This window comes from Budorcas taxicolor, chromosome 2 (assembly GCF_023091745.1).
Source record: "Budorcas taxicolor isolate Tak-1 chromosome 2, Takin1.1, whole genome shotgun sequence".
Lineage (NCBI taxonomy): Eukaryota > Metazoa > Chordata > Mammalia > Artiodactyla > Bovidae > Budorcas > Budorcas taxicolor.
This window is the reverse complement of record NC_068911.1, coordinates 3,732,236-3,747,167: the sequence shown is the minus strand read 5'-3', so window position 1 is coordinate 3,747,167 and position 14,932 is coordinate 3,732,236. Positions and strand designations below refer to the sequence as shown.

Genomic DNA, 14,932 nt, shown 5'->3' with positions numbered 1-14,932 from the left:
GGACTTGGCTGAGGGATCTGGCAGGGCTGACGTTGACCGGGGAGGAGGCCCGCAGGCTGGGACCACCAGATGCCGTCAGTTGCTGTTCTCAGGATGCCTGCTGGAGCTGAAGAAAACTGCTGGGCGCAGGACACGTGCTCCTGCCTTCCAGCCCCACCCCCACCCCACACCCTGCAGCAGGCTGCCCGATGTCAGGGAGCTGGCACAGCGGGGATGGTCTGGCAGAGGCCCAGACCCGAAGCCATGAGACAGCACGGCAAGCTGGGTCTGCAGCTAGCAGACAGTAGCCTAACAACGACACATGGTTCTGGTGGGAGTCTACTGGTTTACTCCAGCCGCGCGCACAGCTCGAGTCCAAGGGTGACTGCACTGGGGCGGATGTGCACTCCTCAGTGGTCCACACCCAGGGTCACAGAGGAGCTTAGCTTTCACTGGGAACTGCGTCCTCTCTCCCCACACACATCCGACTGAATTACCAAGGGTGATATTTGACGGTTTCTTACGAAAACGTGTAAAATGCTATTTTAAGGTCTTCATCAAAAACAAACCTTTAAGACCTCAACAGTTTAAAAAGATGCTAATTAGCCAGCATAGCTCCCGAAGCTTACCACTCTTGCTCTTGCTTGCTATATGGCTGGACTCCCAACCTGTGCTTAACCTGTTACTGTGGCATTAAGGCTTCACCGATCCTCCCTCTGGAATGGTGGTGGAGTTCCAGAGGGAGGAAGAGAGGTGCTGGAAGCTCCTTTAGCACCGCAGGCCACTGCGAGATCTGAAGCAGGCACGTGAGTCACAAACACTGGGGAACCTTGACAGGACAGATCAGTGACGATCTTTCATCAGACCCTGGTCAGAGGCGGCCTGCAGTGCCGACGCCTGCGCGCCCCCTTCCGGTGATCTGTCAATACGGCAGCACAACGGGAAAGCACCTGCTTGGTGGAAAAGACCCTGATGCTGGGAAAGATGGAAGGAACAAGGAGAAGGGGGCAACAGAGGGTAAGATGGTTGATGGCATCACTCGATGGACATGAGTGTGAGCAAGCTCCAGGAGTTGGTGATGGACAGGGAAGCCTGGTGTGCTGCAGCCCATGGGGTCGCAAAGAGTTGGATACGACGGAGCGACCAACAACAGTGAAACACTCTTTCGACATTCTTTCAACAGTGACAGGGCAGGTGGCGAATCCCTGCAGCTGAGAGGGGAGCTGAGTGTCCAGGGCACCTGCCTACGTTTGTCCCTCAGCCGTCGCTCACAAGACCACGTGGAGCCCCATGTCATTTCTTTAATATATAATTTTATTTCTGGTTATAGAAACAAATGCTAAGAGGAAAGACAAAACTTCCCCGTCCACATACAACAATTTAATAGATAAAAGAACAGTCAAATGGAAAAAAAAAGGTAGAAATTTTAAACTTTGTTATAGCTTTAAAACATTAACGTCTGGTACAATTAGAAATCACATTCAGATCTCAAACATTTTTAAAAAAATGTATGGCTCCTTATTAAAAAAAAATACTGTATCCCATTTGAAATGAAAACACAGGCCGGCCTAGCTGAGGTGGGTCCTGCCTGCTTGCACCCCTCCCCCCACCCTGCCCAGGTGCTGGGGTGTATGTGTCCCTTCTGGGTGTCCCAGAGGCCAGAGCATGCGGATGGTGAACCACGGCCACGCGACGCGACTTCAGCCTCCCGCCCAACACACCACGGAGCCTAATTCCCACTCTACAGGATACCGCCACTCTTAAAGCACTGATGATTAAACGTATTGTGGAAAAAACTTTAGACAGCCACCATGAAAAAAAAAAAAGCACACAGACACGCCCCCTAACAACACCCGCCCCCGCTGAAGGGCCTTTACAGGCTAATTGTCAGTCAGATAAAAAAACACAATCCATGCTGGGTTTATCCCTTGCCCACGTGCACCAAGCTGCCGGGGATCTGGGTCTGAATATAAGCAAGAATCAAGGACCCACTTTCATCTCTCCTCCTCGTCCCTGTCCTAAAGCAGAAACGGAGCAGGGTCGGTCCCCCTTGACCGGGTACCCAGAAAGCCCAGCCTGGAAGGAAGCTGGGAGAGGCCAGACTTAAGAATGTTTGATTTTAAATCCTATTTTTACTTATTACAATTATTTTTTGGATAACAACTCAGAAATTTAGAGGCTAACGTCTTAAGAAGCCACAGGCGTAGTTCCGTAGCCTTTTGGCCAGTTAACTTCATGCACGAGAAATCCATTTCGGGTTCATGGACCTCATTCCAGCTCAGCCAATATGCTCAGAATTCAGGGACAGCTCATAGCATTCCATGGGGGTCATGGCAACAGCTTGAGAGGGGCCAGTCTTATCATTGCAGCTAAGAAAGTAAGTAAATAAGTAAGTGAAAGTTGCTCAGTTGTGTCTGACTTTGTTACCCCATGAACTATATAGTCCATGGACTTCTCCAGGCCAGAATACTGGAGTGGGTAGCCTTTCCCTTCTCCAGGGGATCTTCCCAACCCAGGGATCGAACCCAGGTCTCCTGCATTGCAGGTGGATTCTTTACCAGCTGAGCCACCAGCAACTAAGAAAAACCTTCACATGAGCAGCATGGAATCTTTAGTGAGTCGGACCAACACGATGGTAGCCCAGGGGGGGTCACAGTGCTGAACAGCTACATTCCTCTCAGGTCTGGACTCCCCTGCACTTCTTACTGTTTCTCATGTAGAGTGAACCACAAATAAATATTTGGATGAGTCCAATGAGCCACTGATTGCAGAAAAAGGATCTCAAACAAACAATAATGAACTAGAATTCTTCCAATTCTATTTTGACTCTTAACGGATCTGGGGCAAGAGAGAGTATAGCTTGGAGACCTCTTGTCTCCCTTGGAAGCAAAAGGGTGATGGAGGGTGTAATCTGAAGACCCCCTGGCTCGTCAGGGCTGGGGGTGGGGGTGAGGGGGTCCCATGCAGCCAGTGTTCAGCCCATCAACCAAAGTAGAGAAACCTGTCTGCTACAACTCCCCCACTCCCCCTCCCAAATTTGTCTTCTCAGGACCTTTACCCAGTTGCTTCCAGCATGACAAGCAGGTCCAAGGAATGAAGGAACTCCTCTGAGCAAGATTCTTCCCTGGAGAAAAAGAAAGATGCCTAGAAAGAAAGCACCTGCAGCCCCCTGTCTTTTTTAGAATACTGAGAAAGAGGAAAAGACGCTGAACACCCTGAGGCTTGCCTACTTGAAGCAATCTCCACCTCAGGGCCGCGTGAAGACAAAGCACAGAGTCCCTCCTGGTCAGCGCTGAGCCCGCAGGAAGCCTCCTGTCACTGGGCGGTGGGCAGGGTCACTGGGCGGTGGGCAGGGTCACTGGGCGGGGCCAGGCCTGCAGCTGGGGGCGGGGCCAGGGCAAGTGTTGCAGACAGTCAGACCTCTCCCGGGGACATTCACTCGGACGTGATGGGGACAGAGGGGGGTCTTGTCAAACCCAGAGACATGAACCCTTCCAGCCTCTCTCCTCTGCTGAGTCCCGTGCTCCCGGGCATGAGGACAGGAGGGGATGACCCCGCGGGCGGGGTCAGAGCTGAGCCAAGGCCGGAGCCCAGCGGACAGGCCTTCCGCAGGGACGCCCAGACAACCCGGTGGTGCGGGGGGTGGGGCACCGACGACTCGGCAAGTGACCATTCTTCTCAGCAGAAGAGCAAAACTACTTTCCCTAAACACACTCAGCCAACGGGCCCACTTTCTGTTTCCATTCAGAGCAGACGCTCGCGGTGTGTGTCAAACACAACACGCTGCAGGGCAGCGGTGACTCCGGGTGGGCCCCCTCGCGGTCGGACGAAGCCACCCCAGGGGCTGCGTGGTGACTGATGGCCCAGACCGGCCCTTGGCCCCAGGGGGGAGCAGCTTCTGGGGGTAAGAGACGAGGCAAGAGGCCGGCCCGGCGGGAAGGGCGGGTCCGCGCGATGGAGACGAGGCCTGGAGGAAGGGACGGGTGGGATGAGAGGCGTTCACGCGTGAGAGCAGCCTGAGGACTGCGAACAGAAGCCTCCCTCCTTCTGGGGCCCGTCCCCGCCTCGTAGCAGCACGTGTGAATAAGGCAAACGACGCGCGGTAGGTCACTTCGCTTCTGGGCAGCGGCACCCCCGAGGGCGGCCGCGAGCGGCGGGCCGCGAGGGCGTGGCCCCCCTGGCACCGCCCCCCCCCGCCCCGGGGCCTGCCTGGCAGCTGCGTCCACTCCTTCTTGCACTGAGGCCGTGGAGGGCGGCCGTGAGCTGGGCGGCGCCCGCGGCCGGTTCCAGGGGGCTCGGCAGCGCCCCATCTCAGACGACGCCGTCTCAGGGCAAAGCAGAACCTGGGGCTTGGGAAGGAGACAGCTCCTTCTCCGGCCTCAACCGCCCCTCAGTCTAAACCCAAAAGGACCGCGCGAAGGACCCTCTTCTCTAACACACGCTCACATTCGGTCTTTTCTTTGCCTCCAAAAAGGAAGAAACTGACCAAAGGAAAAATCCAAAAGTTTCTGTCTCCTCCTGAATTCCAAAGGGTCAGTGGAGAAGTTTCTGTCTAGAGACCTCGGGACGCGCGCCCCAGGAGCCAGGCGGCTCACCCTGACTGGTCCAGGCAGACCTTTCTTTAGGGGAAGTAAGCGCGCCAGCCGAACAAGACCTGTTGCGACCTAAACCAATCTCCCTCCAGGCCCAGCGGGGTCTGGATAAGCAGCCAGCAGCCTGGTGGCCCCACCAAGCCCACCCCCTCCCGCCTGAGAATCACCAATGAGCATTGATTAGCAGCTCAGAAGTCCACTTTTCACCTTCTCTATTTGGCTTAATTCTGAAGCAGAAAAAACAACCTCCCACAAACAGCAAACTGCGAACGTGAGCCAACCAGGCGGCAGAAAGAGCCTGAGGGCCCCTTGCAGCAGAGGGGGTCGGAGGTGACCATGTCCAGCCCGGGGGGCCCCCTAGTGCTACTCCGACCTCATAGGGGATCCCAGGGGGGTGGGGGGAAGGACAGATGGTCTGAACCCCGACCACAGGCTCTGCCCAACAGCGCCAGGTGACCCAGAGCTTCACATAGAGATGCAGGTGGCAGATGAGAGACACTCAGCGTCCACCCTGGGCCCGAGAGCAGGTGACACTGGCCGGAGGGGAGGCCGCTCAGCGGGGTAAGGCAGCGATTTTTGTGTTGCCCTGCTGTGCAGAGCGGCACCCTCCTGTATCTGGCGCTGGTAAAGGTCGAGTACAGCCGGACAGGTGGGCCTGGTATTCGGATGGAGGGAGTGGCTGTGACGACAGGCCCGAGCACACCCGCCCGGCCGACCCTCTGTGGAGTCCAGCCCCTGGGTGATCCGAGGCAGCCGTGGCCCCAGCATCAAGCCAGGTTACCTTTTTATTTCCCAGCCTTGGGTGGGTCAGTCCACGTGCCACACCCGGGCGTGTGGAAAACCACGGCTGCTGGCTCTCCTGGCTGCCCCTGCAGACGGGTGTGGCGGAGGCAGGTGTGGCCCCACGGCCTGGGGGGCTCCGAGGACACCAGGGATCTTTCTGGCTACAGCAGCATCTTTCCTGGACAGCTGCCCACTCCTGGCCTCTTGGTCTCAGGATAAGTGCTGGCGGGCGCCACAGGCCATCTGGGGAGATGACCAAAAGCCCAACCAGAGGCTCACCAGGAACCTGGAGTGGCTGGTCCCCTGGACCTGGTCCCATGGGGTCCCTTCTGCCCAGAAGGAGCTAAAAAGGCATGTGTGCGGCACGTGGCAGAGCGTCACTGAGGACACCCCATCCCATCTCCCTCCCAGTTCCAGCCATAGCCCCGCCTCCACTCCTTTCTCCCTGAACCACCGCCAGGGTACAACAGTGAGGGAGTCCATGGTAACACAGAGAAACCAAAATGCCTCGGAAGTCAGGAGAACACAGGGTCTGGCCAGACTGGTCGGGCCAGGCAGAGGGGCCGGGGCTGGGCGTGTCCTTTGGCCTGGCTGGCCTGGCGTCTGTCTCTGCGGGAGGCGAGCTGTGGTGTGGAGGATGGTCTGTGAGCAAGAAGGCATCTGAGCGAGACCCGCGCAGTCCCAGGGCTGAGCAGCGACGGAAGAGAAAGAGACGATGGCCCCCTAGCCTTGCCCAGGACCTGCGGAGCCAGCCTGGCGGTGCCTGGATGCCCGTCTCGACCCGTTCAGTCTCACGCTCCGCACTCACACCAGATGGGACTCCACAGAGAACGCCAGGGCGGCATGGGCGCAGAGCTGGGCGCCACTCCTCCTGTCTCTGACCTCACAGGGGCACCACGGCCACAACGTAGGGTGAGGGTTGGCGGCACGGACGCACCTGGCCTGCAGGCTGAGTGGACACCGGGCTGGAGGAAGGACACTCCTCGCCAGTCCCCGAGGGGCGCCCGGGGACAACCTTGGCGGTGCAAGTGGCCTGCACGCCCGGCCCTGCAGCTGCGATGGCGGTTTGGAAGCGGGGAGCCCATGTCCGTGGGGACCCCTGGGGCCCGGCTGACACCAGGCCAGGTCTAAGCCACCCTTCAGAGACGCGCTGAACGCTTCCTGAGAGTGCTCTCCCGAGACTTGAAGGACTGCAGGCGCCCTGCTCTGCCTGACGCTCCCGAGGGCCCCTGAGCTGGTGAGGGCTGTGGGCCCAGCCTGGGGCCTCCGGCGCCACGGGCCGCAGAGCCGGTTCTGGTCGGTTATGGCAGGCAGGCTGTCGAGCGGTAGAGACCCTGGCAGCTCGTGAGGAGGCTGGGCGGGCAGCCGCAGGGACCCCGGATGTCAGAGCCAGCGGGAAACGAGGCCACTCGGTGTGACCGTCCTCCTGCGGGGGCGGCCGCGTCCTTCCGCCCCCAGCAACCTGGTGTGGCCGGGACGAGGGCGGACGCTGCAGGTGGGCCTCTCATCCAAACAGCTCTCTGCCTTGAGTGCCAGTCCAGGAGGCCGTCGGTCTTCCTTGAAGTTAGCAGACGGAGCGGCAAGAGTTCACTCTGTGGGGACCGATGCAGGGAAGACCCAGACCTACCCAGCTGTTGAACTGTCTTCGGGTGGAAACCTCAGGAACGGGCGATCCCTTCTGTGTCTGTCTCAGGCCGTCAGTGAAGCCTCAGTTCCGCCTTTCAACAAAACCGGAAACACGTGGGGCCCAAAGCCAGACCAGACCCCTCCCCTCCGTCCAGCGAAAGCTGACACTTTTGGTGTCACTTTAGAAGCAGCAGCGATGGGGACCGACTGACAGCTGGCGGCTCTGCGTCTCTCTCGCCGGGGTCCCGTCTCTTACAGACAGGGCTGGCGCCCCCGGCCCGTGCTTCCATCCCGTCTCGGGGTGAAGGTGCTCTGGGAGCCTGGCTTCTGTGCGGGGCCGGGCCGCCTGGATACGTTTCCGGAGACACTGGGCTGCGACCTTCTCCCCACGCCCTTGGCGAAAGGCCTGGGGAGAAAAGGCGGTGCTGGCGGCGGGGGTGGGGGGAGAAGGAAACGAAGACAAAGAATTCCAGAATCGTACAATCAGCTGACTGAACGCGTTTATGTGTTTTTGTTTGAAACCAGAGCGGGGGCAGGAGGACGGGTGTCCGGGTGCTGATAGAGGTGTCCTGCCCGCCCACGTGGCCCTGCGCTCAGCCAGCGGGGAGCTTTCTCGTCTCAGTCCCAGAGGTGGCGGGGTCAGCCGCCCCGGTCCGGCCCCAGAGCTCCGTCTGGCGTGTGTCCCACTCCACCTCCACGCCGCGACGTCACTCCCCGGTCCCGGGGCCCTGTGGGCCGGCGGCTGCCATCACGCCGGCCTGTGCGGTCACAGTCCCCAAGGGCTCCTCCACTCGGGACCTCTTGACCTCGGGCTCCCCAGTGGGGGAGGCGGAGGCGGCGGTGGGGGGCGCTGTGCTGGTGGCCACCGCTGCTGCTGGCTCCTCGGGCCCTACCTCGCACACGCGTGTGACCACCACCGGTGTGGATGAGCTAGCCTGGGCCGCGAGGAGCTGCAGAGGGCTGGTGAGGGCTAGGGTGGAGAGAGAGAGAGTCACGTTGCAGAGCTGGTCGGACCAGCGCTGCCACACAAGGGAGAGGAGATGAGGGGCCCGCTCCCCAGCTTGCCTGGCACCTCCGGGTATAGCCAGGGGGCAGCTCTTGGGCACCAGCCCCTTCCGGCCCCCACCCCACGGGGCCTCCAACCCTGTCCCCCCTCTTTCGGTTGCTTTTGTGCGGGGATCCCCCTGTACACCTGGACAGCTTCCACATCACCCCGGCGATGTGCCTCGGAACGCCCCTGCCCCTGCCACAGCCGCTTTAACTGTGCGGTGCTGAGCGCATTCCCGTCCCCTCTGACTGTCCCCATAGGGTGCTCCCTCGGAGCTACCTTGGCCTCAAATCCCAGCCTGGACACAGAGCAAGTGCTCAGGAAACTGGCCAGATGAACTGGGGAGACACGCTCGCTGAACTGACCCCAGTCAGGCTGGCGCTCAGGGCCGAGTCGGGGAGAGGGGGCCACCCCAGGTGGGGCCTCACCGTAAGCGCTGCCAGCGAGGCTGCTTGTGGGGACGGCGTGCTTGCCGTTCTGAGTGACGGCCCGGACCGGGAGGTGGTGCTGCCCCAGGGTCACTGGCGTGGCAGGCTGCAGGATGGCGACCGTGTGTCCGGGGACCCCTGGGGCCATCTGGCTGGCCACCGTCTGGATCACCCGGCTGGCGGCGGGGATGGTGGCGAGTGCAATGGTGGGCTTCTCTTCCAAGCCTGCGGGGGCGGCGCGCGTCAGAGCCACGGTCACGGCCCTGAGGGGGTGCCCCCAGGGCGGGGCGGGGGGCCAAGGGCCTGAAGCCGGGACACTGGGCAAAGACCTGGGCTCTCAAAGGAAAACTCCCACTGATGGAATGTTTTGAAACAAGAGAAATACAAGCCATAGGGTTTTAGGGAAAATTTTAAATACTGCATACTTTAACCAAAGTAAGTTTAATCTGAGAAAGAATGCGTATCATCTGGAATGAAGTGATCTGCACCTGGAGCTATGACCTAGCTTTCCTCTCACCAAAACGCTCATGTCCTCGTTAGGACGGGATCAGAAGGGATGTCATTGCTGGGATGAGCCGCCCGCCATCCCTAAGACACTGCTTCATTCAGTGTTGGCTCCAGGGCCCCTGAAAGCACTGATGGTGTTCCCAACCATCACCGCATTAATCTTCTGGGACCCTGACACCCAACTCAGGACTGTGAGTCTTTCACTCTGAAGGACATCTAAGGAGCCCTCGCTGGGGGCTCCAGTCTGAGGCCCTACACCTAGTCCAGGGGTGCCCGGAGCCCCAGATGCTGCTTGCGGGGAGCGGCATTTCAGAAGATGATCAGCCCTGCTGCATAGGAACGAACCCCCGGAAAACGGGAGGGGACGAGGGGCGGCCCCTCAGAGACATCCTGCCCAAGATGGCCTGAGCCCCACGACCCAGGCTGATGGCTCCACCTTCTGGAGACCCATGAGAGCCAGACGCAGCCCCACCAAGGTGACCGTACGGTCAACTTACCTCTCGCTTCGTTGCCCAGGTCCAGCACAGCCGTGCCCGCCGCCTCGTGGGTACCCCCCGCTGCAGCCTGGCTGGCGAGAATGTATCCATTGGCGGAGCTGGCAGAGGTGGTGACCACCCTGAGCATGGTGACGGGGGGTGCCTGCTGTACCACGTGGATGGCGTGGCCTGAGGGCTGCTGGGCCGTCACTATGGAAGCTGGCATGTAGGCGACGGGCTTGGCCACCAGGCTGGGAGGCCGGGGTGGCACGGCCATAATCACCGGCTGGGCGCTGACTGGAGAGCCTGCAGAGGAGGGGCCGGGTCAGTGGGGGCCTGCACGTGCCCTGCCGGGGGGCTCATGACTCTGAGTCCCAGGACATCAGACAAGAGGGTGAGGCCGGTCTTACCGGGTGCACTTTGGGAATAGCGGTACTCGGGAACAGAAGCTAACTTGGGCCCAAAGTCAGGGTCGTGTGGAATGGGCGAGCCCTCCCGGGACAGGCACTCTGGAGTCTGCAGGCCACTGGAACGCGGGGACATCAGCCCGGGGTGGGTGGGTGAAGCTGGGGCGCTCCTAGGAGATGGGGAGACGGGACTGTGGCAGTGACCCTGCCCGAGTGCTGCCCGACCCTGCAGCCACAGCTGGCTGTCCGCCACATGAACCACCGCCCCGCGATCCTGGGCCCAGGGAAGGCCACGACCAGCGCATTCACCTCCAAGGGGCCAGGCCAGCTGCCCCCCTGCCCCGCCCTGGAAAGAGGCTTGTGCTTCTATGTTAAGAACAGCAGTCTTGCTGGGACGGGCACCAACCTCCCTTGGGACAAACTGACACCCAGAGAGCAAAGCTCATCGTGGGAATCTGGCCGACGCCCTCTCTCTGCCTCTCGGGCCCGAGCTGGTCTCTCCGAGAAAGGGTGAAGCGGTTTCACTGGCCGCGGCTGCGGGGGTGGCGGGGCAGGGGGGCTCACCTGGATGACAGCGGCCCAAAGGGGGTGCGGAAGCAGGAGACGCCCCGCTGCCTCCGTTTCCGGAACGCCTGCTCCACCAGCTTGGCCTCTGAAGCAGGGTCTATCCGCCAAAAGGATCCCTTCCCCGGCTCCTCCTGGGAGCGAGGGACCTTGATGAAGTAGCGGTTCAGCGAGAGGTTGTGGCGGATGGAGTTCTGTGGGCAGAGCAGGGGGTCACCGGTCACGGTGGGTGTGGCTCTGACCCAAGCAGGCCTGGCCACTTGAGCCAGGGGTCAGGGCCGGAGGGGCCCCAAGCACAGAGGTGTCACAGCGGTCGTGCCTGTGAAAATTCAGCACGGGCTCATGAGGAGCCCTTACAGAAAAGCCAGACGTTAAGGAGAAGCCCTCGTCCAGGGGACGCCAGGTTCAGAACGCGTGCTGAGCCAACTAGAACACTGAACAAAGGTCTTGTGAACCTAAACAAGAAAGGGTCTGTGGAGAGCAGGGAGGCGTGTCTGCAGGTCACACAGGAGCGCCCCGTGCACTGAGCCTGGGGACATCTTCCCGTCTGTGGGCTCCGGGAGGGTGGCGTGGACTCTGGGGGCAGGGTGGGGGCCACAGTATACAGCCCCGGGGATCGGGAAGGGGCACACCTGCCAGCCCTTGTCGGCCGTGCGGTAGTAAGGGTAATGCTTGGTGATGTGCGCGTAGATTCCGCTCAGAGTCAGCTGCCGGTCCTGCGCGGACGAGATGGCCTGCACGATGAGCTGAGCGTACGAGTACGGCGGCTTCGACTCGTCCTGGGGGCGCAGACGAGGGGGTGAGCCGGAGGGACGCGTTTGCAATCCAGCCACCCCCCTCCAGAGGGGACACAGGTTCTCAGGGTGTCTAAGAACATCACCCCCACCTCCTCCTGGGGGTTTAGACTGGGAGGAGCCAATTCTGCCTCATGGGGGAAAGTCAGGTTTGATTCTGAAATTTCTCACCTCCTCTGCAAACTGATTTAAGGACAGCTGTCTGATGGGAATGAACTAAGCTAAGCCGGGAGGCGAGGCGCCTGACGCCCTCCCCCGGAGACCGAAAGGAGGCTCTGGAGCCGACCCGGCCCCGTGGACGGGACAAGGGGGGCTCGGGGAGGAGGGCAGGGACACCTGCACCCGCTGGGCACCAGCCAGCGCGCCCAGGGCTGAGACCTTGGGGCTGTCCCCTCCGGACGTGTCGGCCTGCTGCTCAGAGGCGGCCCTCGCGGCGAACTCTGCGGCCAGCTGCAGGTCGGAGGTCACGTTCTGGACGGAGCGGTAGCTGGAGGAGCCGGCCCCTCGGGGGCTGGCTGGGCAGGAGTTGGGGACACTGCGGAGAGAAAGGACACGTCCTGAGGTCTGACTCCGGACCGAGGCGGCCGCTGTCGGGCCCTAGGGGACGTCCGCGCTGCACCGAGGGGGCGCGGTGCGCTCTTTCGGCCACACGGGGGCGCCCGAGGGGAGGCCGCACAGAGACACGTGCTCGGCCCGCTCCCCCACCCGGCGCCGCCGGCCCGGGCTGGCGCTCCTCTCGGTTGGAAACTGCGCACCTGTCCGGGGGCGGGAAGCGGCGGGGCTCCCCCTCCGCACCGCAGTGCTTTCGGCGCAAGCGGCCCGCCCCGCCCCGCCCAGGGCTCCAACCAACAGGCGTGGCCCGGTTCCTGCCGCTAACAATTTGGCTGCGGTTGTCAAGCCGTGTGGAAATTTTGGTTTTGAAAGTTAAAAGTATTCAGAGAAAACCGTCATAAACTCTAAAAGTGGGTCACAAATCCAGGTATGAGGTGCCCCGAGCTGGGGGCTGACCAGAGCTCGGAGGTCATCGTCTCCTTCCACGCGTGCCCAGCCCCGCTGCGTCCACCTCCCACCTGCAGGGGGGCCTCCCAGGCCCACTCCCCACAGCCCCCGAGGGCGTCTCCCTTCACTGTCCAAGGGACAAGACGCCCGCAACTCCCCCGTAAGTCAAGTTCATATGAAAGCCCTCCGTGCCAGTTTCCTGGACACATACGCACAGCCTCCTCTCTGGCTGGGCTGCTGTCTCCGGCTTCCCTGCCCGCCTCCTCCAAGGTGGGGAGCCGTCTGTGGCTCATAGGAGGGGCTCAAGAGATAGTTACTGATCTCAGGGAGGGATGAAGGAAAAAGCAAAACGCTGTGCCTGAGAAAAAGGGGGCAGTTGATGTTAATGACGAATTCCCCTACTGTCACCCCCTGTGGGGTCGGGAATCCCAGCAACCCAGGTGGGAATTTTCAGGAATCATTCCCCTCTCAATTTGACTCTGCAGATACAGGGACAGGTTAAGTCGTGCGAGTATAGACACTTTAACCAACAATAATAAACCAGCTGCTGAGAAGTCGGAAGCAGTAATAAAAGCAGCTCTTTCTGAATTTCATTTTGAACCAAACATACAAAACCCAAGCTTTTGAAGTAATGTGGGAGGGGAGGGAAAGTGTTTCACTGGTAACATGGTCACACACTCAGCATCAGGTTCCCAATGTGCCCATCGGGGAACCAAACACCGGAGCACGAGGGGATTCAACTCCGCCGGGGGTGGGGGAGGGCTTCCTGGAGGCTCTCTCCTGGAGATGCTGCAGGGCTTGCCACTGCAGAGGCGCCGGGGCACTGTCTCCAGTCCCAGAGGGGTTCAGCGCCGCTCTGGACAACACCTGGTCCACGCTCTGACCACAGGGGCAAGAAGCGTGCCCCAGAAACACACCAGCCCCCAGCAGACAGATCAGGTGATGTCCAGCTTGGTGGGCGTGCAGGGCTCCTCTGGGAAAACCTCGCTGGCATCTGACCTACGTGACCCACGTGGCATCCTGACCAGTGCAGACGGCAGACAGGACTCTGGACTTGGGCACTGGGGTCCACTGCCCGTCCCAAGTCCATACTTTGTAGAACATCTCAGAAGGTTTACATCTAACCCTCCAAAGGCAAAGCCCAGAGAAAAGGCTGTCACTCCTCACAGAACAGTTTCCAGTGGAAACTGAACAGGCAGCAAGCTCCCCAGCGGGAGGGGAGGCTGCTTTCCACAGCGGGGGAGGCTGGTGCTGACAGAGCCTCCCCAGGGAAGCTTCCTTGGGCAAAGAGCACCACTGATGCCCAGAGGGCCTGGGGGGCTTGGCCTGGAGAGCGTGTGTCCACGCGCGTGGCGGCCCCAGCCTCAATAAACCTCATTCAGCTGTCCCCGAGGGCTGGCCTGGACCCAGAGGGCTGTGCCTGGTACCCGGCCGCCCTGGGGTCACACGTCCGGGCTGGGGGGTGGGGTGGGGCAGAGCTGGAGGCAGGCGAGCAGGACACCTCTGGGCGGAGAATGTGCGATTCAGAGATGACTGGAGAGACTGACCGAGTTTCCTGGTCCAGGTCAAATCCCCCGACCATCAAAAAAGCAGGGAAGAGCCACAGAATAAACACACAGGGCATCCCTAGAGGGCCCCTGCTGTGACGCCAGGCTTGAGCAAAGAGCTGCCTGCTCTAGGGCCAACCAGTCCCAGGAGCCCAGGCTGAACAGTGTGAATGGCACACGGCCACTTGGGGGGGCAGTAACCGACCCTTGTGACATTGATCTCACTGTGCGGACAGGTGAGGAGGAAAAGCCAAGTCCTTTATCCCACAGGCAGGCAGTCCAATGATCTGAGACTGAGAAACCAGAGTGAGGAGGCGCCCAGGAGCATGAGGACCGGTGGGCGTGGCCAGCCTGCGGAAGCCTCTGCTTTCTTCAGTTCAGTCACTCAGTCCTGTCCGACTCTGCGACCCCACGAACTGCAGCACGCCAGGCTTCCCTGTCTATCACCAACTCCTGGAGCTTGTTCAAACTCATATCCATGAAGTCAGTGATGCCATCCAACCATCTCATCCTGTCGTCCCCTTCTCCTTCCGCCTTCAATCTTTCCCAGCATCAGGGTCTTTTCCAATGAGTCAGCTCTTCGCATCAGGTGGCCAAAGTATTGGAGTTGCAGCTTTAGCATCAGTCCTTCCAATGAATATTCAAGAATGATTTCCTTTAGGATTGACTGGCTGGATCTCCTTGCAGTCCAAGGGACTCTCAAGAGTCTTCTCCAACACCACAGTTCAAAAGCACCAATTCTTCGGCGCTCAGCCTTCTTCACAGTCCAACTCTCACATCCATACATGACCACTGGAAAAACCACAGCTTTGACTAGACGGACCTTTGTTGGTCAAGTAATGTCTCTGCTTTTTCATATGCTGTCTAGGTTGGTCATAATTTTCCTTCTAAGGAGCAAGAGTCTTTTAATTTCATGGCTGCAGTCACCATCTGCAGTGATTTTGGAGCCTGAGAAAATAAAAGTCTGTCACTGTTTCCCCATCTATTTGCCATGAAGTGATGGGACCAGATGCCATGATCTTTGTGTTTTGTATGTTGAGTTTTAAGCCAGCTTTTTCACTCTCCTCTTTCATCAAGAGGCTCTTCAGTTCCTCTTCACTTTCTGCCATAAGGATGGTGTCATCTGCATATCTAAGATTACTGATATTTCTCCCGACAATCTTGATTCCAGCTTGTGCTTCA

General features: G+C 59.9%; 1 protein-coding gene across 1 annotated transcript in view; it reads right to left on the bottom strand.

Moving 5' to 3' along the window:
• Positions 1-1,326: 1,326 nt before the first annotated feature.
• Positions 1,327-14,932, bottom strand: part of FOXK1 (forkhead box K1) — a 53,763-nt gene continuing 40,157 nt past the window's right edge. Inside the window, exons 3-9 of the mRNA XM_052636034.1 lie at positions 11,583-11,739; positions 11,043-11,189; positions 10,411-10,604; positions 9,850-10,016; positions 9,461-9,745; positions 8,457-8,681; positions 1,327-7,950 (exon numbers count right to left, since the gene is read on the bottom strand). Of these exons, the coding sequence (XP_052491994.1) occupies positions 7,688-7,950; positions 8,457-8,681; positions 9,461-9,745; positions 9,850-10,016; positions 10,411-10,604; positions 11,043-11,189; positions 11,583-11,739 (1,438 nt within the window). The 3' untranslated portion in view covers positions 1,327-7,687. The remainder of the gene's footprint in view (positions 7,951-8,456; positions 8,682-9,460; positions 9,746-9,849; positions 10,017-10,410; positions 10,605-11,042; positions 11,190-11,582; positions 11,740-14,932) is intronic.